The 24,388-nt window shown below is 34.3% G+C and overlaps 2 protein-coding genes across 2 annotated transcripts; both read right to left on the bottom strand.

Moving 5' to 3' along the window:
* Positions 1 to 644: 644 nt before the first annotated feature.
* On the bottom strand, positions 645 to 16,305 carry LOC116338784 (cytoplasmic polyadenylation element-binding protein 1). Its single transcript, XM_031764247.1, has 11 exons — positions 16,043 to 16,305; positions 7,235 to 7,352; positions 4,714 to 4,973; positions 3,395 to 3,534; positions 3,126 to 3,285; positions 2,615 to 2,999; positions 2,392 to 2,539; positions 2,143 to 2,323; positions 1,892 to 2,057; positions 1,586 to 1,805; positions 645 to 1,509 (listed from the first exon to the last, which is right to left on the bottom strand). Exons 1-11 carry the CDS (start codon positions 16,058 to 16,060, stop codon positions 1,341 to 1,343), a joined length of 1,965 nt encoding a protein of 654 aa, XP_031620107.1. The 5' UTR covers positions 16,061 to 16,305; the 3' UTR covers positions 645 to 1,340.
* A 4,340-nt stretch (positions 16,306 to 20,645) lies between these two features.
* LOC116338572 (cell division cycle protein 16 homolog) lies at positions 20,646 to 23,893 on the bottom strand. The gene is made up of 8 exons (XM_031763925.1): positions 23,628 to 23,893; positions 22,702 to 23,334; positions 22,430 to 22,623; positions 22,059 to 22,349; positions 21,880 to 21,959; positions 21,608 to 21,813; positions 21,341 to 21,534; positions 20,646 to 21,259 (listed from the first exon to the last, which is right to left on the bottom strand). The coding sequence occupies exons 1-8, from the start codon at positions 23,745 to 23,747 to the stop codon at positions 20,710 to 20,712; spliced, it is 2,268 nt and encodes a 755-aa protein (XP_031619785.1). The 5' UTR covers positions 23,748 to 23,893; the 3' UTR covers positions 20,646 to 20,709.
* Positions 23,894 to 24,388: the final 495 nt, after the last annotated feature.

The raw sequence follows: 24,388 nt of genomic DNA, 5'->3' as shown, positions 1-24,388 counted from the left end.
TATAATTCATTTCAGTTTAGCACAGAAATCGAATAAAATCATTCACGAATCGATTCACTTTCGAAGTGTTTGATGTGTTAGTTTAAAAGATAAAATGTGTGTGTGTGTGTGTTGTTGTTGTTGTTGATCATTTTCATTTTTCACATGATGGGATGGAAGCATTTTCATCGTTTTTAAATAAATTTAAAAAAATCTTTGGATTGGGTACTGTCTTTTTGTTTAAAATCCTTATCATATTCACTTTTGTTGTTGTTGTTGTTATTGTTGTATGTTGCTTTTTTTCATCTTTGGGAGCATCTTTTTGTTTATCGATCACTTAAATTATAAATATGAAATATAAATAATTGTGGTGCGCTGCTTTAATTTGGTTTTTGTTTCATTTTCTTCATTTTTTTTTTCATTTGAGAATATAATAACATCATAGACATTTGCTTTGAAAAATGATGGGGAAGGGACATTAAAAGTAATTGGGTATATTCTTAAACAGAGGTATAAATTAAAACTAAAAGAAATTATCTGCCGCAATTTCCAATAATATCCATCTATATTCTATATAGTCTTATTTTTTTGTTTATTTTGGAAATTGGCGCGGTTGGAGTTTCCTTCCACGTCAGAAGTTGAGTAATTTGAGTTTGCTCTTCTTGTATATTGCAGTTCATTAAATTGTTTTTTTTTTTTTGTTGTTGTAAATTCTACGCTTGAGTTAAACATTTACTATTTGTATTGTATTCAAATCGGATTACAATAAATTGTGTGGTGATGTGTATTCATTTTACAAATTGTTTTTTTTTTTGTTTGTTTTCATTGGTTATACTTAACATTTTGAGAGGAGATAAATTTTTCTCTTATTGACTTATTACCTCTTTTCATAATAGTGTTTTCGGTCGATTTTAATCTTATCATTTTCATTTCTCTGCAATATTTGTTTGTTGCATATTTGATTTCATTTCATTTAAGTACATGAGTTTGGTTATTTATCTAAATTGTTATTGCATGTTAATTGTAGCGTGATTTATAAATTTCATTTCTTTTGTTCATCTGTTCAATTGTTAAACGTTCATTTTTTCAGAAAATGTGTGTCCCAATTTTTAATTCACTTTGATACGGAAATATTCAAAAAAAAAAAACAAGAAGCTGTTTGCTTAATAACAGAACACGATTGTGTGATCAAAAAAAAAATTAATACGATCATTTAAATGAAGACTTAAAACAGAAAAAAAAATTAATAACAATAATAATAAATGATGATAAGAACAATAAGAATGATTTATAATAATCATAAATAATAATTAAGAGCGATAAATGAATGGTTTTTGCAAAACTGCGTAAAAACTTCTACTTTAGCAGTAGTAATTCGATGAAGCGTTAGTATTGTTGACGGGGGATGATACATTCTGTGGTCCAAGTCCAATAAGCTGTTGTGATTTTGAGTTTCGAGTCAATGGCTTGTGATTTTGCAACGATGGATCCGATGAGTGTTGCCATTGCCAACATGATCGACAGTAGTAGCTGTGTGTTAAAACGATAAAATGGTTAAACCACTTACAAAACACAATCACTCACATAATTCGATCAATAAATTTACCGGAAACATGACATTTCACGACAATAATATGGACCATGATGAAGACCACACATCGAACATAGTGCATCCTCCAAATATGGATCGACTTGCACCTTTTTTGTGAACTTGGTCGTTTTTATTTCAATAAACGCCGAAGCCACCGCTTTCATGTACGAACGATTGCAATTGAATGTCACACGTCCCGATCCAATCGGATATTTGTGCTTGTCTGTATCAATGCCTGTCACATAAACGATTATTTTTTTGTTTTTATTTTCAGAAAGATAGAATTATAATTGATATTGTCATTGAAAAAATAAAACAAACCCGCGTAAACAACACCATCGAAAAGATCATTCATGATTTTTGCCAAGCCATCGGCTGTCAATTTTCCGTGAAGTGCACCAACAAATACCGTCTTACTGGGATCTAACTTCTGCGATGTTGGAATTACATAATTTGAATCAGCAATGATCCATGGAATAACTTCAACCTATTGAGGTGTGTGCGTACGCACAAGCAACGAAATTATAAAAGCATTTGCAGGTGAAAAAAGAAATTGAAATTTTTTTGTATACCTCTTTGGCCTTAATCCGTTTCGAAGATATTTTAAAATAATAATTGCCCGAATTGGCATCATTTCCATCTTGAATTGTGCACGCATTCAACAATTCACGAACCTGTTTTTCCGATTCAAAGATTATGTATACATAACCTTTGGGCTGTGCAGCTTGATTTTCTTTACCAGGCCATTCAACTCTGTGTCCATTCAACGAAATAAAATAACATGGGAAAATGTCAAAGATAAAATAAAAAATTACACTTACTTGATTGGTCCAAATTGTTTGAAAATCTGTATCAATGATTGTTCACTGATGTCCCATGGAATACCACCCAAAAATACTTTCGGCGAATAGTTGACCACTTTGTGTACACGTGGTTGTAAAAATCCACTCCAAGTACAAGTGGCATCATCTGTATGGCAAAATAACGATACATTTCCTTTTGATATTTGTCAAGCTTAAAAAATAAATTAAAAGAAAAACGTACAAAGTGCAGCCGATGATCGATGGAATCGTGCAGCTCGGTCCAAGTGCGTGTCGTTGATGTTGATGTTATTGTTTTTATTATTATTGCCCATGGCAATGTTTTGCCAATTCTTTAAGTGATTCGAATTGCAGTCGGGTTGCAACAGTTGATTTAGACCAAGTATTTGACGTGAAGTTTGTGTCATTACTCCATTCGATGAGTAATTTGACAAATGTGGCGACTGATGCTGTGCATAGAACTGGGGTTGTGTATTCTGTTGATTTTGTTGAATGAATTTCAATGCGTTTAACGTTTGCAAATCATTTTGCGAAAACTGATTCAAACTGTTCTTGAAATGCATCGTTTCAGTGGCGTTGTTATTATTATTATTGGCCGCAAAATAGTTCTATAAATTGATAAAATTAAATCGAACAAAAGTTGATATTTTTAATTGTTTCATATTTTCCATCGACTGATTTCTTATTTATTTCAATTTTCGTTAACGGATTGGAACACTTTATACGGTACTCACGATAAGGTCAATCAAATTGAGATTTTCTGAGTTGGATGTATTATTTGGTGAATTTCCACTGCTGTTGCTGCTGCTACTTTCGGAGTTATTAGCCGATTTATAACCATAGAGAAGCGGCGAATCCAATGATTTTAACGGAGTGATCGGACTGGAGGTATCTCTGTGAATTTCATTCGAATCAAATTTCGTTTGCAAGTGATAAAATTGAATTTGTAATGAAAGTAAAAAAAAAACAGTACGTTTTTTTCCACCATATGTACTCTACTCACCTAAACAAAGCAGACCCACGATAGTTCCGGGGGTATTGTTGCGTCGAAGAAGGTGCCGTCGGTGACATTGGTGTAGAACATTCATAGTTTGGGGTCCTTTGAAAAATTTTCAAAGGTGTGTTCCCATCAATGCTATCAAACTGCAGATGAAAAAAAAGGAGTAGAGAGAATGCAACAAGCGGTTGTGAAAAAAAAACTGTGATACAAAATGGAAGTGAGTTATTTTCATTTTGTGAAATTTCATATCAGTATTTAATAAATGGAAACTTTAGTATTTGGATAAATATGTTTAGTGTTGTTGGTGTTATTGTTGGGGCACATAATTTCAATTTCATTGTACTTTCATATTACCGATATTCGAGCGCATATTCAATGCCCGTAGAATTGCAAATCTATTGAGAGATTTTTCAGGATTCAATCACTGTCAATTTTGAGCACACATCTTGATGCAAAATAAATGTTCGCCGTGAAATGCATACATCGTTTGATAGCAGGCAAACGAACGAATTGTTGTGTATATGTGTGTGTGCACGTTGATATGTTTGCTGTGGGTGTTACTGTTACTGTGCTCTTTTCTCTCTATGTTTATACGAAATTTTCTTCTATTTTATTTTATATATTTTTTTTTGTTATCGCTGAATGAAATGATGTGTATTGTGCGTCTATCAAACCAACTATTTGAACAGGAGCAATGGCAAAAGTATTGTTTTATATCTGAAGTGCATATCATATGTGCCTGCTACAATGTCATTTTTTACGTAGTATACACATGTATATGCCGTGAAATGTTCTCGTGCCGAATAAGTTAACTATATGCGCACATTTCATCAGAGGCCCACTTGTATCAACCGCACGTTGATACATTTCGATCGATTGCATCATATGAACAAGGAAGCCACACGCTTTCCAACAAGAGCAACAATAATAACAACAACAACAAATTTAACTCTCTTTCCCATCTCTCTTGCCACACGGTGCGAGAGTGCAATTGCACAGAAAATGGCAGAGTGTAATTGAAGTGATGTGAATTTTCTGTTGCTCCAAAAAAAAAAAAAAACAAATCGAAAAATGTTCAAATAAATTTTTTCAAGCGAAAGAAACGAAGTTGACAAACAAACTAGCTCAATGCTCTTGTCGAAGTGTGAATACATCATATGAAACATATGTTAGTTTATTAGCCAACCTTCGATGCATCTACGAAATTGAAAGCACACAAACAATTGATGACACTTTATGGAATGCATATTGGGCCATTGCACAACAGGAAAATGATTGAAATGATTAGATTGTACCACACCGCAATAGCATAAAGGCCATACCTGCAAATTGTCGAAATTCTTGATCGGTGTGTTCAACGATCCATTGGAAGACAACGACACTGATGTTAACTGGGAGTATGGATTCGATGTCAAGCTTGCACTTAGCTGAAGCGATGAATCGTCGGGACTGCTACCAGTGGGCGTTGTACCAGCAAATGTACCAATGCAACTGCCATTCATAGATGAATTCGACAGTGATGAGTTTGATTCGGATAATGAATTGCGTAGGCCATAGATTCCTGACATAGCCATCGACTCACCTAAATCGGAAAATGATGAAAACCAAACACAAAAAAATTAATCAAATAAACAAGAAAACAGATTGAGAGTAACAGTTCAATTGTGCATGTGTCTCTGTTTGTGTGCCAGTGCCATTATTTAACAATGAATATAATCGACACAATCAGATCACTTTTCACAAGCACTTATCGGCCATAATTCATCGAAAATAATTGAGAGCCATTATACGAACTTGATTGAGAAAAGACACTCCTCAATACAACCAATAATCGTTTTCCATTGGATATCAGTGTATCGCATTTGTAACAATCAACAATCGCTTGTTTGATCATTTCATCTTGTCACATCCAGTAAAGTCACTTTTATCAATCGAATTGCATTCAATCTTCTTTTATTGCTTAATCTTTCTTTCATTTTTGTTTTCCACCTCGTCTTCACAATTTGAACCATTGAAATGTTAAAATCACATGTTGAATCATTCGAAATAGGCACAATTAGAAAATGTCATGGTCAGATATTGTGAAATGTTCAATTCGATTCAATGATTATTTAAGATTGGTTCCTGACCGCTGATTCGAAGATGAAAAGAAAAATAATTGATTCGATCTGACATTTCTTCTGATAAATGAAGGAGAAGGATTATAAGAAAAATGCACAAAACGAGAAAACGTTTTCTTTTCCAAGAATTGCATCGTTGAATTCTTCTTTTTTTTTCATCGGGATTCGTTGTGCACTTCATTTTAGTCACAACTGAAAATGGCTTGCACAACATTTTCGGATCTTTGCAACTAACTCTATATGTGAACAAAACATATCTTGCCACTCATATTTCATTTTGGCGATATGGTTTGGAATGTAAAAAAAGAGTTAGTCGACAATTTTAACTGTTGCAAACCATAAAAAAAACTAAAACGTCGCTTTTGCGCGTAATGTTCATCCAACGAAGTCATTAATCGGGTGGTCAGTAATAATTAGATCATATGTAAGATCTGATGATGAATTATGAATTAGGTTCGATTTCACTGCATTTTGTTCTGCGAGTGCATGTGATTATTGGGCTTAAGAGAAAAACGAAATAAATTTGCATAAAAACCACATCAGTGTGAGTGGTTTCATTCATTCATTTCGAAGCGTTGTAAACGAGTAAGTTTAAAAAGGTGGTAGATAACAATAAAAAGAGATGGATAGCATTTGCCGTTATTAATCTGTAAACACAATAAAAAAAACAATGTTATATTTTTTTTTGCCCCTCATCATTCTCTTTACAGTTGGCTTCGGAAGTAAAATATGAGTTTTTACACGCAGCATGACCAATTCCGAATGGTTGGTAAAAGAGCAACCGAAATAAAAATGGTATATAACAGAGAACGCCAATTCAAATGCGAATATTCTTGTGATGATTTGCTAGTAGCGCGAAGTGAGTACGCGATACCGTGTATGCGTTAACTCTGTTTCTTTTTATCATCATCGACAATCGCATGATTGTGCTTGGGTATTTTAGGTGTGTTTGCGTGGTGATTATGCGTTCAGGATGGACGCCAATTTTACTGTAGCCCGATTCAAATGACTGATTCAGTGTTAACATGCTCAGCAACAAAGAGCCGTATAACATACAAAAGAAGCAAAACAAAAAACAAAATTATTAATGTTAATTAGTAGCATTAGAAAAAAAAAACTAAACTAAAACCGATCTTGTGTGTGCATTTTTCTTACACATCATCTTACCAATTCTGAGTAGCTGAATGGGCATCGCTTTAATTAAATGTATTTATTAAAACAGCACGCACACACACACACACACAAACAGTGAGAAGAAGCAACAAAAAAAAATTGTTTGTTATGATGGTTATTGAACACAGAGTAAGCAGAGCAAATACATTCTTTCATAGCAAAAGCAGAGGAGGCGAAGAAAAAACCGGAGAAAACGCATTGTACAAAATACGGAAATTGGAAGGAAAATGAAATGCAACAAAAACGATGCATCGACCTTGTTTTTTTTTTTTTTGTTTTTTTCTTTCCTCGTATTTGAGAAGAAATCTCTGGTGAGTCGCATCAACACAACGATGTATGAAAAATGAAAAAAAAAAAAATTAGAAGCAACACGATTGATATGGACTAAGAGGCCCAGACGTTAACCCAAACATTACACAAATGCTCCCTCAACCGTATATCGTTTGATTTACTTTTGAATGCGAAACAATAACGAAATTACAATGATGCAAAAAAAAAAATCAAAGAATCAACAAATAAAAAACATAAACGTCTTTCCAACCGTACTCACCATCGATGTTTGGTGACCATATTAAATCCTGTTGTTCCAATAACGAATTAATGGAATGTCGTTGCAACAAATTAGCTCCAGTGATCGGTTTATTTTTTTCATTGTTGTGAAAGTTTAGCTGAAAGAAAGAATGAGAAAAAAAAAATCTATTAATTTAGTGGATTGAGTTTGAGATGCGCAAAATGAAAAAAAAAAGAAATAACTAGTGCTAACAATTCAAGTGAGCTTCTGAACCCTTTGCTAAAAATATGCTCTGTTTTACTTCCGTTTCAGTGCGGCTGCGACAGTGAATGAAAATGCCAGTCTTTTATATATTTTCTTTCAGGGTGAATAGTTGCGACAACGACGACATCAAATAAAAAAGCAAATGCACGAAAGCAAAAAAAAAAGTCGGATATCTCTGAGAGGCAAACGCCATTGCTTGTTTCGATTATTTATTTAAACTTCGCTTATGTTTTCTTATGCGCTCATAATTCCAATGTTATTAATCTTTCTGTCCATTAAATGGGAATATGCGTCCCACGCTCAGCCAAACACTCATTGATTCATGTTACATTTAATATGTGGCCCAATATCCCCCTATTGTATTGATACCGATCCAAGTTTGTGACAAAGTAAATTATGATGTAGGAGTTTTAGACTCTTGAACTAATTCAATCCATTTTCAACGCTTATTTATTGATACAATCTGTCACACTATTGCATTTTAAATATATGAAGATTTTGAGAAAAAATCGCACACACCCATAGATACACACATAGAGGGTGCAAGTAACAAACAACCATTTAACTACTTCTACAGAAACGAAAAAAAGCACATATTTCGCCCAAGTTAAATTGTTCTGCTCGAACACAACAAAAAAAGGTCTGCTCAAGTGTGCTTAAACATTTCAAATGTCACACCAAATGGACAACCCAAATAGATTTTCACGTTCTAATCCACTTGATGAAAGCTACATTTTGCGTATCAGACATTTTGTCATAATAGTTAATACAGCAAAAAAAGAAATGGCACGATTTTCAATAGTATGTCATTGAGGTGATTTTACGCTGTTGAACGAATTCCGTAAATTTCTGTGTGTGTCTTTTTTGCCACTTTTCATTGTGAAAAGAGCAAGTTGTAAGCGACTCTTTTGGACGGTGCACTCCAGTGAAGATCAGAGTTTCTGTGATTGTTATAGTGTTCACTTCATCCCAGTACCAGGGCCATTGTCATTCGATGTTTTTTTTTTTTTTAAATTCAAGAGCCCAACCAATTCGGAATGAATGTGAATGCTGTTAATGGTCATTTCTTCAACTTGAATTCAATTCCAAAACTAATTAAATCCACGAGTGTTGTACACAATTTCATGATTATTATTGTTCAAAATAAATTATTTACTGAACAAATCATTACATTAAAAGAAAAGTCAACACCTATTTTACGGTTACTTCCAAACCATTCCGTTTTGGTTTTTGTTTTTGTGTACGATGTGTGTGTGTGTGTGTGTACGTTTTGTTCTTTTTTTTCGCTCTCAATCTCAATGCTTCTCTGTTGTTTTCTAACTCAATCTCTATCCCTGTAACTCTAAATGATTGTTTTGTAAGAGCCTAGTCAGTGCAGTGTTGCATGTTGATTGTCCTTTTAACGTCTATTGTGTATCATTAGCATTCCTATTATGCCAGATAATATGCATCTGCATCGCGACTATTTCCTTGAATCCAAGTAAGCCATCGCTTGTATTTATGCTCGTTCGTCGTTCGTACTGTCGAAAAGTGAAAAGATGAATACTTCTTCTGGTGCTTCTTTTTCATATATATACATTTTTTTTTGTAGTTGCCGTTGAATTTGTTGTTTCAAATGTTCAATTGTAATCGTGTGCACACATTCTTTAGCAAATACGAAGCGATGCAAAGACACAAGCAATATAACAAAAAAAATACACACCAATATTAGAATATTAGAGACCATAATATATGCAACGAAATCAAGAGAAAGAAAGCAAGTGAGAGAGAGAGAGAGAGAGAGAGAGAGAGAGAGAGAGAGAGAGGAAAAAGACAGGGATATTTGAGCTTTCTCTTCGTAGCCAAAAGCATTGTAAACACTAAACAGCAACGATGTTCAATCTGTTGGGTAAATAAATGCATGTAAGTATTATGTTTTACATAAATCCAATGAATGTTCCATGCTATGACTTTGATTGGGTGCATGTGATTGCTTTGAATGAATTTGCGTATGTGTACGGAGCAATCGGACGGGACGAGGCGGTTGGTCGGGCAAGAGAGCGAATACATTTGCTTGCCGCTCTCTGCCTCTATCTCCCTCTCTTTCTTATGCCGAGAAAGAGTGCCGTTTCTGCAATTTATAAAATCATAAAGGAAAGACAGCACGGAAAAATTGAGAAAAACAAAAACATCGAAACAATGCATAAAAATTCATTTAGCAAATAGGGAAAATGGATGGAACAATTATATTTACTATACTTCTGCACTATCTATTACTATTGTGGATTTTATGTGTGCATCGTCTACCGCTCAAGTACACACATCACACAGTGTGCCTGTGTGACGCGATTCCTTTCTTCATATGTCACACAATATTCGCTCGCTTACGATATATTTACACTACAGGCCAAATTTTTGGAAAACACCATCCTTCTGACATTTAGTTTTAAAAAACTTTCACAAATGGAACCAATAACATCTCAAAATGTTCCATTTATACACGATAAAAAAATTGAAGATATTTTATATTCATTGAATATCTCCATTTTGAATAAAAATCAGTCAATTTCGCAAAAAAACGGAATCGAGGCTGTTCCAAACTTGTGAGCTGTAGTGTTCGTTGAAAGCATCGCTGTTAGGTCTGTTCTAGTGGATTCGCACCAACTGTGAATTGCATCATCTTCTGTGTTCTGAGTCATACGTGTACATTTCGATTTCGATGCATTTGCGTTTATGTGGTTTGTCGCGAAAGTTGCATGAGTGCGCAAAACGTGTGATATGCGTTCCATGTATGCCATACTACTTTGCCTATATATACATAAATTCGTTTTTTTCCCTAAAGTGCGAAGATGTCGACAAGAGGAAGATTTTCTTGCTTTCTTTTTTGGCATTCATTTTATATGGGATGGTGCATTTCACAACCATATGCACTACCAGATGACAGTTTTTAATGCGAAACTTTGAGAAGATAAAAATGGTTTATAATCAAATTTTGATGAGGAAATAAATAATAATTTTTTCCAAATTTTAAATAAGTTCCTGACATGCAAATATTGGATCATGATTGTGAAAATCTCATTGATATATGAAGAAAAACTATTGAAAACTATGCTCATTTTCAATGTGCGCACTCTTTACTCTTCTTTCAAACTGAGCTGAGGTGAAGCGCCGCAAGGAGTGAAATCTCTTTTGTATGAATCAACGTGGAAAAGTTTTTTTTTGCGTTAATCCTTGAATAGACGGAATTAAACGAATAAACTTGGACTAAAAAGCCTCGTTTTAAATAATAAAAAAAAAATATATAAAGAGGTATATGCTAAAATCTGCACGACATAACATTTTCCGTAGTTCAACCAAAAAGGAAGTTATGTTCCCCAACCAATTTAAAAATAGAAAAAAGAAAGAAAAAAATAATGGGCGAAAGGAAAAAGCGAAATATAAATTAATGAAGCGAGAATCCGTGAAATACAATTAGACCAGTTGGTAAAAGAATACACATATTCCACTAAATGGAATAAATATTATCTTAATTTGTGGAAACAATGATGCGTCATAGCGATAATCACAAAAGACGCCAAAAGCCTGCAGGTGATTTTCATTCATTGTCGAATGAATTGGATGAGAGCGAGTGAGCGACCGAGGGAGAGAGGATAAGGGGCGAAAGGTAGAAAAAAACCTCACATTTGTGTCATTATCGAACGGAACAGAAGTTAAAAATGATGCTAAATCAAAAGCATGCATACATGCGCCACAGTAACTAACATTTAAATCCATACCATTTTTAATATTAAAATGAGGGGAAATATGATATAATTTTTATTTCTATAAAAACTGAAATTATAATGAAGTAACAGATTATTATTTTAATGGTCATTTTTGTGTTAAATAGCAAGTCAATTATATGCTGGGTTTAAATTCTAAAAGTCATTATTATTCAAAACAATAGATTCATTTAAAACGCAACAACGTGATTTGATTTAAGTTTCAGCAACATATTATAAAAATATCTCGATCATTTTGTACTTGAAGTGAAAGCCATGCAGATCGCTTGCCTTGAATCCTGCTTTTTTTTTGATGATGGCAACGTGGAACGACCTATGCGATTGGGGTAATCGCTGAATGATTTGTGTTGGATGGAAGCACCAAACGATTTTAACATCGAAAGCAAAAAATTCACCATGAATAAAATCATAAGTTAGAATTTATTCTTCGGCGTGAAACTGGTGTACCTCAATATGGAATTCGATTGCCAAATTTGTTCGGATGTTGTGCCACCAGTCTAAATAAGTGATGCCGAAATCATAAATGTGTACGAAGTCAAAAAATTGAAATATGCTTCAGTACGACGAGATTTGGATACCAAAGAAGAGGTAAATTTGTTTTTTTCACATTGAACGAGAGTAATTGATATTGTGATCGTGAATACAATGTTGTTTTGGTTCATCTCATTTTGTTGCAAATAAAAAACAAACGATTACTGAGAATAGGACGACGTTTGGTGTCAAAGAAGAAACACTTCTTAAAAACATGGAAATGTCAACAAACAACATTTAGAATCGACGTCAGAATAAAAATGTCAACAATGTGCCACTAAAGTACTATGGACGTAGTAGTAGAATCTCTTATCGGTGCATATCGATGATCATGAATCAAGTCAATTTTTTTCATATCAATCTAATTATAGATTTTTTCCATTGTGCCGTTTAATTGTGGTTTTGCGATAACAATTGTTTATTGAGAATGAAGTAACAGACAAATAAATTTATTATTTTTTTCTAATAATTAACATTTGAGCGTCCATCATCAACATCGAATGTCTACAATATACTCGAAATAAATAAATAGATTTTTCTCTGGGCTCTATAAGATTCGAAACGATTGCGAGAACAAGTGAAAACCCTCTAGTACAAGTGTCAATCTTTCTTTATTGGATCTTTTGTGTGGAACATACTTATATGAATAAAAAAGAAGATACTACTAAAATTTTAAAGATATGTGAATCACATAAACTGTCTTCAAATATTTTTATCTTTAAATAGACTACAAACTTCGGTTGATGGCGTTGTAAAAATGCTACTAAATCCACCGAATTTATAACTGTGCGATTTGAATTTTACTCAAACAGTTTTCTGTTTTGCAATCACGATGCGCACAATGTTTGTGGAAACAAGATATATATAAATGGATTATATGAGTAATATCGTTAAGTCCCGGTGAGATATCGTTAAGACGCGACGTACTTATTTTTTATGCATCATTTAAAAAAAAAAATCGAATATAAACCAAGTTGAAGTTTAAAGACTCTTCAATGCCAAGCCACAATTGGAAGTTGAATTTTCGGAAAATGCTATTGTTAAAATCTCCATGTTATGACGTTAAATTGTTTGATTTTTTTTAAGAAAAGTTATTAATTTTTGTCATATGCTAAAAATTCAAAAGCGATGCAATCGGTCTAAGAGTAGATGATGCATTTATTTTCTTTTGCTTCTCGTAAATTATTTTGTTATTTGTTTAGTGTTATAACGTGTGATGTTCGCGTTGAGTAACAATTGAATCGATGTTTGAACAGCGGCGACGCACTTCCTCGAAGCATCGGGGTTTGTTCGCAGTCGGCCTCCTGATTGAGTAATCCGATCAATCGATAAAGAGAGTGATTGGTTCGTTCTTTTTTTTCTATTTCAACCATTACACATAGCAATTAAACGAATGTAATCAAACCAAAAACACCGTTTTAATGAGTAAACTGTGTTTGAGGTTTTACGGGAAATAGACAAGTTGTCGGAGACAGACATACTTTTTAATTTGCTATCTATATCACTTTAGAAAATGTTTATGATGAAAAATTAAACGAAGAAAATCGAACGGAAAAATACGAAGAAGAAGAAGAATGAAGAACAGGCAAAAAAGAGCAGCTCATATAACGAACTATCGCAATGAAATTGTGTGACATTCGAAGTGAATGCATTAAATGGAAATGTTTTCGCCTGTAGACAATGTTTTGAATGTTTCAATGTTTGACACGTGCATGTATCACAAAATATACTTTTAACTTTTGCTCAAGTATGCTATTTGAGTGCACAGAAAACTTCCACTAAAAGCAATGTAGCTTCTTCGACAAAGCACCGGACAGTTTCAAAATGACTAATAAACAAAGGCAAAAGTAGAATCAAATCAAGGGAAGAGGGACATCGATTGAGAGAGAGAGAGAGGGAGAGAGAGTTAGAGGCATAAAAAGGAAAATCTGAGCAAAAAAAAAGCGAAGAGAAAATCGAAAATGGCAAGTTACAAACTGGACAACATACAGTAACATACACATACAGAAAACTGAAACATCGGAAAACTTTTAAAAGGAACACAGGAAAAGATTTGAAAGAAAAAGGAAAATTGAAAGACATGGCTACAACAGGTGGTGGCCATTTTCTCTAATTCAAACGATGAAATATCCACTTTTAACAACAATCACACAACAACAGCACAAAGTCAGGCAGTTTGTTTTTATTTGTAAGCCCATCATTGGCAAAACCATTGCCCGATAGTCAATACAGCAATGCCAATAATGCATTTCCAGTGGAAAATAATGATATACATCGATGTAGCTGTACTTCGTTGTCCGCAAGCACGGAACAAAATGTTCTACTGCACACAAAGAGAAGGACAGAGAGAGAGAGAGAGAGAAAACATAAAAAACAAATTAAAATCCATTTATAATTCATCATTTCTTTGAACCGATTTCAATCAATATGGGAGTGTGTGTGCGATTCTTGGTTCTCTCGTGGCTTACATGCTTTCGCTCTCTCCCTCTCTCTTTCTCAATTTCTTTTTCTTACAATTTACCTCCCTCTTTCTCCACGTTTCCTTTTCTGAGCTGGCGCTTGCAGTGTGCACGGCTGTATGTGTGTTCTTGATGCTTATTGGTGCGAAAAGACTTTTTACAAGATCCAAATGAAAAATATGTGTTTTATTCCGGCAAAACAGTTGTTTGTCAAACAAAACTTTTTAATGTTCCCTTTATGTTTCTTCAATAGTTTTGTTGTTATTATTGCTCTCCAGTCCGGTAGATTGTTTTACATTTGTTATCCGAATAACGCGCGCACACGACTCACACAAAAAGGGCGATGTAATATCACCGCCGAAAAACAACGAAATATGCGACGGTATTCGATGAAAAAAAAAAGAAAGGAAAGCCGGCAGAACATGCAATTTTCCATTGAAATTTTCCTCGCCTCTTTTTTTTTTGTTTCCTATTAACCGGCCTCATTCCATCCCACCCCAAATAATGCGAAAAACTTTAGCGTCGCGCTCTCGTTCATTCTTTCATACAACGAAACAAGCGGAACGTTTTTCTCGTTCGTTTGCCTCAGTCATATTTGTCGTGGTAAGAAGATCAAGTGTTGAGGAATTTCACTAAAAATTTCTGGTTTCTCTTCAACAGTCTTGAATTGTTTTTTTATTAGTGTTTTACTGTAATTTAAATTCAATATACGTTGTCACACAGAAAGTTGCCGTTTTTTATCTATATTTTTTCTCTTTCTTTCACTTTTGTTCGCCGCACTTGTTGTTTTACTTTTGACTATTCCTAGCAAAGGATGACTGTGTGTTCGATTCTATTGTCTGTTGTGCGTATTTTTGTGTGTAATTTCTTCGCCGACTAAGAAATATGGTTTGCCATCGTTTTCTCATGCGTTCGGTGATTGTTATTTGCGTTTGTGGGTTTTGCGCTTATGCGACTTTTAGTTGTTGTGTGTGAACGCATTTCATTCGATGTACAAAACACAATTTTTAGTTTCGGTTCTGAGTTTTCAATTTTTTTTCTCATTCGTTTCTCGCCTTTTTTTTGCTCACTCGATTTTTCTGTCTGTCTCCCTCTCTCTCTCGCTTTCGTTATTTCTTAGCATTTAATGTGACCTATGTAGTCGAGGAGTTCATTGTGTCGTTTTTGTCTCTTGAAAATGAGAAACAAATTTGCTTAAACGGAACGACAAAAGAGACTCGTAAAATTGACTTTAAACGCAGATATGCATTTAATAATAAATTACGAAATTTTAACAGGACACAGTAAAACTGTTTTTTAACTCTATTTAAAAAAAAAAACAATATAATGCAGAAAACGCGACAAGACCATAAATAAAAGGATGAATGAGTAAGCAAGAGAGACAGACAGACAGAAAGAGAGAGAGAGAGAAAGAGAGTGAGAGAAGATATTAAGCAGGAAAAAAGTGGAATCGCATTAATTTACATGTTGTGGCAGTCGTGTCGATGTTTAAGTGGATTATGCCTTTTTGGAAACAGTGAAAATTATTTAATTAAGCATTTTCATTCAATTTGCTGGGGTTTTACTGTTTCCGCACTTCATTTATTCAAAACAAGAAGCGAATGTGAGTCCACAAGCGGCAAACCACATGCATCCATTAAACGTGGCTGCATGCATACTATACTGTATTGCGCATTCTATCTCATTCTATAATACATAAAAATTCGTTCATTTGCTCTCATTCACACTCTGACTGAACAGCACACATTCGCCCTTGTTCGGTGCTTCGTTTACATCCTCGCACGCGCTACGTTATTTATATTAAAACATAAAGTACTTGTTATACGGCATACCTGTTGCAATGAAACCATTTTAGCGTTGATATTCTCTCCACCGTTCCCGTTATAATGTCCCACAGCAATTGTGTGACGCAGAACAATGTATGCCGCCGATGCACAAACAACACCACCTAAAACACCACAATACGGTACACACTGCACACACAATGTATCAAAAGAGAATTTTTAATTTTTGTTGTTCTTGACTGCACAAGATGAATTTATTTTTCTTCATTCGCTTCAGAAGAAGAAAAAATGTTTTCGCGAGAAAATAGAAAATCACAATTTCAAAAAAATACACATATTGTTTTTCCCATTTGTTTTTCTGTCTGTTAATCGCACGAATTCAAAAATATATATATATTTATTTATATAACGAAGCAAAAAAAAAAATAATCGTAATAATCGTAATAATAATAAACTAAACGGAAAAAAGAAAATATACACAACGGAACAAAATCGAAATGTGTGAGCCCGGCTCTATCGCAATGTGAAGAATTAAATCTCAGTGCAGAGCACGCGAACAACCTAACACTTGAAATGGCATCACCGTACTGGTGCTTCGCAAACTGTGCTCTTTCGATGATGATAAAAAAAATGGTCGAGTGGTGGAAAAGGAGTTGACGTATAGTATACCAGCAATGCACAACACTGTGTGTGCACATAGAGCATTGCACCGAACGTGCTGTTGATTCAGTTGTCGAAGAGGATCCGAACAACAACAATAACTACAATAGCAGCGACAACGACGTCGACAATAGCAACAACAAGAACAGAAATCTGCACACTATATTTCGTTCAACCGTTTATATTCTATTGCGTTGTGTGCCGCATTTGTTGATATCGAAAGAGAGCAAAAAACAATATATATATAGTTTATTGTTGGTTTCTACGCAAAACTGTTCATCGCTCACTGCGATGCCATATTGTACATAGACGTTTAACAGAGATAGAGAGATGAATTGAAAAAAGCCAAACATATTCAGACAAAAATCACTGACTCAGTCAGTCGCGCACAAATCCATTGTAATAGGTTTTCGCTCATCCATTTGCGCTGTTGGGCAATCAGAACAATATACGGTGGCTCTTTCTCGCTCTTTCCGTGTCTCTCTATCCATCTATCTCAATTTCACTATGTCTATCCATTTCTTTTGCTGTCTTTTGGTCTATGTATTTCTGTCTATATTGAATCCACGTTACACAAAACGCATTTTCTCATCGTTTGATTATCGTGTTTGGGGGAGAAATTAATGCACAGATATTTCATGAAATCTCGAAACGAACAAATGGTGTTAAAGTACAATTTGTTGTTGTTACGTCTTCTCGGTCAATTGAACTGATAAAATATGGCTTAAAAATTGAGTTTTTATAGTGTTAGTAGAGAGAACCACTTCGAACACTTATTATGAGACACAGAATCGAATCGGAACAACGTAACAGCGACGAACATGCAACAACTGCAAAAGTTAATTTTTATTCTGTGTATTTTTTGTGCGATGTTAATTTGTTCAAGCGATAAAAAATTTACGATCAAAAATTAAATATGTAAAAAAAATTTCTTTATATTTTCCCTCCTGTTGGGATCTCTTGTATTTTTCACAACTCCTATCCCAAAAAACATTTGTTGTGGCAAATTCATCCATTATCGGTCATATGTTGACGGTCAATATTGGGGTCGGATTTGAGTGTAGTTTCAGTCATTTTCAACGTCGCAATGGAAAGAAAAAAGAGAAAAAATAAACTCAGTTACTAAGTATGAATCAACATCAATATACTATCGGTTCAGTTCAATAAATGATACTCACCTACGGGTTATTTTATATACCGAACTGCCCGTACTTCGGTCAAGGCCACAAAACTCAAGCCCAGCATAGTAACAAAACGTTACAATAATATTATTTAAAAAGAAATCTTAATGCTACATGTAATTAAAACTGGTCGTCATCGGAAACATCAAGAACATAAACGTAGTCCTCATCGTCACTGGAATCCTCATCGTCAGCTGCTTGATTTTGTACGGCAGCATTTTGATTCTGTGGTCTCAATATTTGCGGATGAATGTCCAATCCCAACACCGTACAAAGACCTAAAAACAAAATCGTACACAACAAATTGTTAGCCAAAACATTCTTAAACATTTTTAATTTCAGTGATATTTTTTCACCTTTGTACATTTGATGTTCTTGGCTGCAACGATATCCCGGTGCCAAACAGTTTTCAATTGAAATGGAGCTCGATCATCTTTCCAAATGCCAGTGTTTAGTTGCCAGTTTTTGAAACATACTTGAAGTTTTGACACTAAACCATCTGAATCCATTGGAATATGATCTGGGTTGGCTGCATTCAATCGATTAACAAAATCAACTGCATATTTACGCAATTGTTGGTACACTCGGTTGCTTTTCATGGTGATAATGACGTTCGGTAAATTCCATTGCGATGACTCATCTTCACTTGGAATACAATGCTGACAAACTTTGTATCGATCGCTTTTGGTTCGTCGATCGAATGGCCGGAAACATTTTGCACAAGCAAATGTCAAATATTAAATTCCAATAGAAAGCTGGATTGCTATCGTATTCAGTTTTTTCAATGTTTATTGGCTGACCGCGTTTTCCTTTTGCCAATTTCAATGCTCCAAATTTGCGCGCAATCGAATAAAAAAGATGGATATCGATGCGGATATGTTTCATATCGAAATCGTGGACTGGAACTACTAAAAAATTCTTTATTTTTGGCGGGAGTGGAGTGGTCGGCATGACATTGTTGTTCGGATCGCGTCGATATTGGAACCAGCGTTGTTTTAACATTTCATATTTCGCGTGAAAATCGAAAATTTGTCGCTGAATGTTTATAAATATTGGAATGGTTTGGAACCAGCGATCACGAATGAGATTCTGAAAGTGTACATTGATTGGCAATCCAATGCCTGCTGCTTCGTTTAATAGAAGATCGATGTTCGCGTTTCTCTCGACTCTACTTTGGAACATTACGATCTTCGTCGCACGTTTTACATCCAATTCAGTGATGAGATTTCCTTGTCGATTCAAATTCAGTTCGTAGCGCTTTAGTGTGAAAAATTTCTTGATGCGACTGAATGCCCATACTTTGATGTTATTTTTCACGTTTGTTATGTACTGAGTGATGAGATGATTGAATGCGTTCCCCATGCCCTCGCGAGCTGGCCAATTTTCTGGACGAAGAAAATCAGGACATGCTTGCTCCACAGTTCGTCGAAATGCAAGCGGTAATTTGTGGTAATTTTCTTGTAATACCGAGGTGAAACATTCACCAATTACACCATTCACGTATTTATTGAATTCATCATTCGTGTATTCATCGGATTCACCTTTAAAAAATCGAACATTTTCATCGTCAAAGGCTTTGTTTGCTTTGAACAAAAACAGTAATGACGCCAGAGTCGTAATCATTGTGGCCGAAAGGCACCAGTATGTGACCTGATCGATGAATGGTGCACGATACTCTTCCCGCAGCACTTGATTTAGAGTCATCTTCAACGACGTACTGCGCCCATTCTTGGCTCTCTTTCTTCTCATCGTGACAGATCTATTGTACAAAAATTGAAGAAAAAAATACACCAAATATAGCGTAGATCACAAACACAATAAGATATAAACACTTCTATCACAAATTAAATGAAACAGTAATGAAGAACGCATTATAAATATCACCTCTTACCTCAACAAAGTGACTCTGTATTCTAAATCGAATGATGAAATTTATTTCCAACGTGACATCAAATATTTTGCCGATCGAAATGTTGTTGGAATATTCACAGTTAATTTTATCAACACTCTGTTATTTCGAAATTAAAACAAAGACAGTCACAAAACCAACTGTGAATATATCCATTCCACAGGGAACAGCATTCTGAACACACAAAATCGTTTTTGAAATGACAATAAAACCAATTGATCGCCCAAACCACGCTTCAAACACTCTCATATAATTCTCAAGAAATCCTGTTGAAAACAAAACAAAATTTTATTGTAAACAAAATCGGTTGGTGCAAAAGTTGTTTATACTAACTACTGGATTTGGTTTGACACATATACACCGCGCGGATAGAAAAATGTCAGAAAGATGTCAGTTGCATTTCGAAAATTCAAAATAATAATTCCACAAATAAAGAAAAATAAATGCATTAAATGACGTATAAAAGAGTTCTACTGCAGAGTTTTATTTATTTCTTTTCGAATAAATTGTTTATTTTTTTATTTGAGCGTAAGATTTGTATTTTCAATATAAAACTTAATGTGTTGGGTTGTGTTCACATTATGTTGTCAAATGAAATATTATTGGAAGTGAAAGAAACAAGTGGATCCATTCCATTGGAATTCGTGGAAACTATGCATATAATCTCCGTTCCATTTGACACGAAAATGACCACCAGAATGGGCCAAAACGTTACATTTTTCAACGTTAGAATGTACTAAAAACATTACAAACTATATATAGTTGAGTATATCATTATAACTAATCGAAGAAATGATACTAGCGATTTTTTTTAAATCGGTTTAACGACAGCCGTCTTCATAATAGCAAAAAACTAATAATTTCCAAATATCATGATTTTGTAAATAAAACGAATGTATGATTCATTAATGAAATTCATTTGATTTTTTTTATTAATATGGGATTAAATGTAAACAAGCTTTGCTTTAAACATCCATACTCATGTCGAGATCGATCATTTCGGATCCTTGTGACTGATTTGATTCATCATCGAAGTTGATTTTCACGCAGCTCGATTTCATTGGATAGCTTGGATGTGGTTTGGATTTTATGTCACGCTTTTGTATACTACTGAAACCGTCTACATCTTGATCGACATGCGAATCCGATAAACTTTTCGGTAAACTATCCTCGCTCATCAAATCTTCGAGGCACGATTTGAGTAATGCTGTTGTAACAATATCATCACGTTTTAATGCTAAACTTCGATGCAAATAATCAACGGCTTGTCCCAAATTCAATTTTAATGCATACACAAAACCGATTGCTGTGTACGTAGCTGGATTTTGTGGTTTTAATGCAAGTGCTCTCTTATGATATTTAAGCGCTTCATCGTATTTCTTATTTTTTCGACAACAATGGCCAAGATTATTGATTAGCGGTTCCCAACGTATTGCAATCGGTTCATCATTATCATTTGCCATTTTTGTTACCATTTCCAATGTGATTCGAAGAATTTCTTCAGCTTCATCAAAACTAAAAGCCATATAAACGACATATGATTGAATGAATATATTTTTTTTTCTAATAACATTGAAATCAATTGTATTTACTCACTTTTCATATTCGAATTTTATCACTCCCAGTTCGTGTAGTACAAAAACGTCCAATGGAGCGATGGTCATTGCTTGGTAAAAGAACTTTTGCGATAGATCGAAATTTTTGGTGAGACCACATTCGACGCCAATATACAAAAGTGGCAAATGACATCCGCGCATCAGTTGTGTAGCTTTGAAATAAGCTGCCATTGCCTATAAATATAATCCAATGGTTAAAATAGGTTATGATTCTTTATGTTTTGTATATAAAACGATTGTTACTCACTTGATCATGTTCATTCTCTTTAGCGAATGAATGTCCGTATGCCAGCCACGCTGGACCAAATAGTCGATCGATTGATGTTGCTTTCGATAAATATCGTCTTGCTGGATCACTTTTTCCAATTAAATCATAATAACAACCAACAGCATACCATGAAATTGCCTGATCCGAGTACAAATCAACCAATTTATGGGCGATGCAAAATAATTCTGAAAATTTAAATGGTACACAATCATTTTGGTGATTTATGATTTATTGCAAATTAAGCCACTTACTACTGTATTCCTTCAATTCGATCAAACATCCGATGAGTATAATCAAGGCAGGAGTATGATATGGATCACTCTTTAAAATTCTACAATGGAAAATGACATTCGAAATGTTATTGGATTGTGAAATTGGAATGTTTGAATAACAAATAAACTCTCAGATAGAAACAAAACCAATTACTAACTCATTTAGAATGCCAATCGAACTCTTGTATTCGCCGTTATAGAATAGATGCGATGCACGTTCCGTATAGATGTCAATGCTTTGGTTAAGACGTTCAAAACAACGTTGAGTTGATATTGGTACGGTCTTCTTTGACTCTGACAAACTTTTATACACTTTGCGTTTCGATTTGACGCTTGCGACTCGATTCGATTGCAATGGTGTTGTATTTACAATTGATGCATTCAACAAAGATTCATTTTTACTCAATCTGGAGTATAATGAAGTTTTTCCTTCTTTGATTACGTTAGAACTGGAATTTAAAAAGAAAGAAAAAACCCGCAATTTTATTAAAATTCAATAAATAACCGTAAAAGAATTTTAGATTCTTACGCCGGTGGCGATGGTGTTCTATTGCTTCGTTGTTCTGGCGTTTGGAAAAATCGTGGATTTTCCTTGGAGCTCAGTTTCAGATCAATATTTGTTCGTTCCGTGCGTGTTTTCTCAGATTGTTCCAAAATGGCTTTAATCGTGGCCACACTATCGAAATTTGGCGGTGGTGTTTGATTTTGATTATATGATGTTGGCTGAGGATGAAATTTAAAAAAACAAACACATGCACTTCAAAAAATTACATTTTGAAAACCTATCCAAATCAAATGTACCGTTAGTGCTGATTCGTGGTATTTCTTTAGTTTGCTCTTGTAGAGTTTTTCAATGATTCGACTCTCATTTTCGGTGCATTGTGATGAAAATGGTAAATGTGTGATGAGCTCTAGCTCCTCCGATGCAAGAAGCATTTCGTGATGAACGAGCGCATCTAATGCTTCCGTACAATGCACATCCAAATGTAACGCTTCGATGTAACAATTCATTGCCATATTTCGATTGTCCATGGATTCGAGTATTTTCCCTTTTAAAAAATAAATGGCCGATATAACTTCCGATTTGCTCGGTCCAATGTCATCGATATCAACTGTTGCCAAAATTTGTAGTGCCGTATCGTCGGCATTTGTACCCTCTAAGTTAATAACTGAATTTGATAAGTATTCCAAGTCAATGGTATTCATTAAATCGATGGCCTCGGTGTATTCTTTTGCCTCGTACAAACATTCAACGATTAAATGATGACAAAATATATTGGTCTTTTCCAATCCATGGAATTTAATAATGTGCGCGGCACGATGATATTCACGCAGTAAAAACATACATTGTGCCATCCAATAGATGTCTTTTGCTTGATTATCACCCAAAATAACCGTTTTTTCGGCCCAAAACAACGCTGTTTTATATCGTCGCTGTAGATCACAAACACATGAGAAAGAGAGAGAGAGAGATAGAGGAGAGAAAGAGAAAGGTTAATAAATTCCCATGAACAATTAAACACAATTTTAAAAAAACAATTATTAACTGACAAATTGTTATTTCTTATTACACATTTTAGTTTTTCTTTTGGTCAAGTGAGTACAACAACAATCGTATTTACTCGTAGACGCCGAGCTTATTTGTGACGTACTTTCGCTGTCAGTCAAACAATATTGTAATATTTAATTTTCAGCAAAGCAATCAAAGGTTTGTGCATCTTTCTTACCAGATCAATGAATGTTCGCACTAAATTCCGGTAGCGCTCCAAATCGATGCAATTCTTCTCATCGTGACTGTCTTGCGTTTTCATTTCACTATCGGTATTCCCTTCAATTGTTGGTTGCATTTCTAATGCATCTGATTCAAGTGACCTTTTTTTCGGTGAAAATTTCTTTATTTTTATTCTATGAATCAATTATCACATCGATATTTTATTTAAATTAAATTGCAGTAGAAATTTTTGTTTGTGGTTTGAAATGCCGACATAAACGTATTTCAATAGAGTGTGACAGTAGTCATATCCATTTGGCGGAATGTTTGACAGTTCAATTGTGTTATGCAGTTTTCGCATACGACCAATGGAGGGCGCTGTTTTTTGTGGAATTCAAGTTTATTCTTTTAAATTCAATATTCATTTTCTCATGTTGTACAAGTGACGTATCAAAAATTGTCTCTGCCTGAGTTGAACTCGTATAAAATAAAATAAAAAATACTCGGCAAATCGAAAATATGTATTCTTTTTACAGTTGTTTTCTCCTTGAAGTTTTTTACAATGTAGTGTCTTGCAAGGAAATTTATGACAATTTAAATTCTTTGTTTTTTTCCTCTTTGTTTCTTGCTCACATAAATTTTATAGGTTTTTTAATGGTTCAATCTTTGGTGAAAATATATTTTCACATAAGGCTCAATACTATTAGTAATTTACCTTTTCCCTTTGCCTTTCTCATTTTTTAAAATCATAATTGACGGATAAGAATGCGAAGAAAT

Source organism: Contarinia nasturtii, unplaced genomic scaffold (genome assembly GCF_009176525.2).
Source record: "Contarinia nasturtii isolate CC-2019 unplaced genomic scaffold, AAFC_CNas_1.1 Cnas_scaffold_414, whole genome shotgun sequence".
In the NCBI taxonomy this organism is placed as follows: domain Eukaryota; kingdom Metazoa; phylum Arthropoda; class Insecta; order Diptera; family Cecidomyiidae; genus Contarinia; species Contarinia nasturtii.
The sequence above is the reverse complement of the archived record's forward strand: the minus strand, read 5'-3'. Positions and strand labels throughout refer to the sequence as shown.

What these genes read in the sequence shown, in the direction of transcription:
- LOC116338572 (XM_031763925.1), bottom strand. Translation starts at nt 23,747, where the DNA reads ATGCAACCAACAATTGAAGGGAATACCGATAGTGAAATGAAAACGCAA. An exon ending in AGAACACCATCGCCACCGGC is followed by an intron (nt 22,350 to 22,429) that starts GTAAGAATCTAA and finishes TTTAAATTCCAG; the next exon opens with TTCTAACGTAATCAAAGAAG. An exon ending in AAGAGAATGAACATGATCAA is followed by an intron (nt 21,535 to 21,607) that starts GTGAGTAACAAT and finishes TTATATTTATAG; the next exon opens with GCAATGGCAGCTTATTTCAA.
- LOC116338784 (XM_031764247.1), bottom strand. An exon ending in CGATGGTGTTGTTTACGCGG is followed by an intron (nt 1,806 to 1,891) that starts GTTTGTTTTATT and finishes TTTATGTGACAG; the next exon opens with GCATTGATACAGACAAGCAC. An exon ending in CGTGAAATGTCATGTTTCCG is followed by an intron (nt 1,510 to 1,585) that starts GTAAATTTATTG and finishes TTTAACACACAG; the next exon opens with CTACTACTGTCGATCATGTT.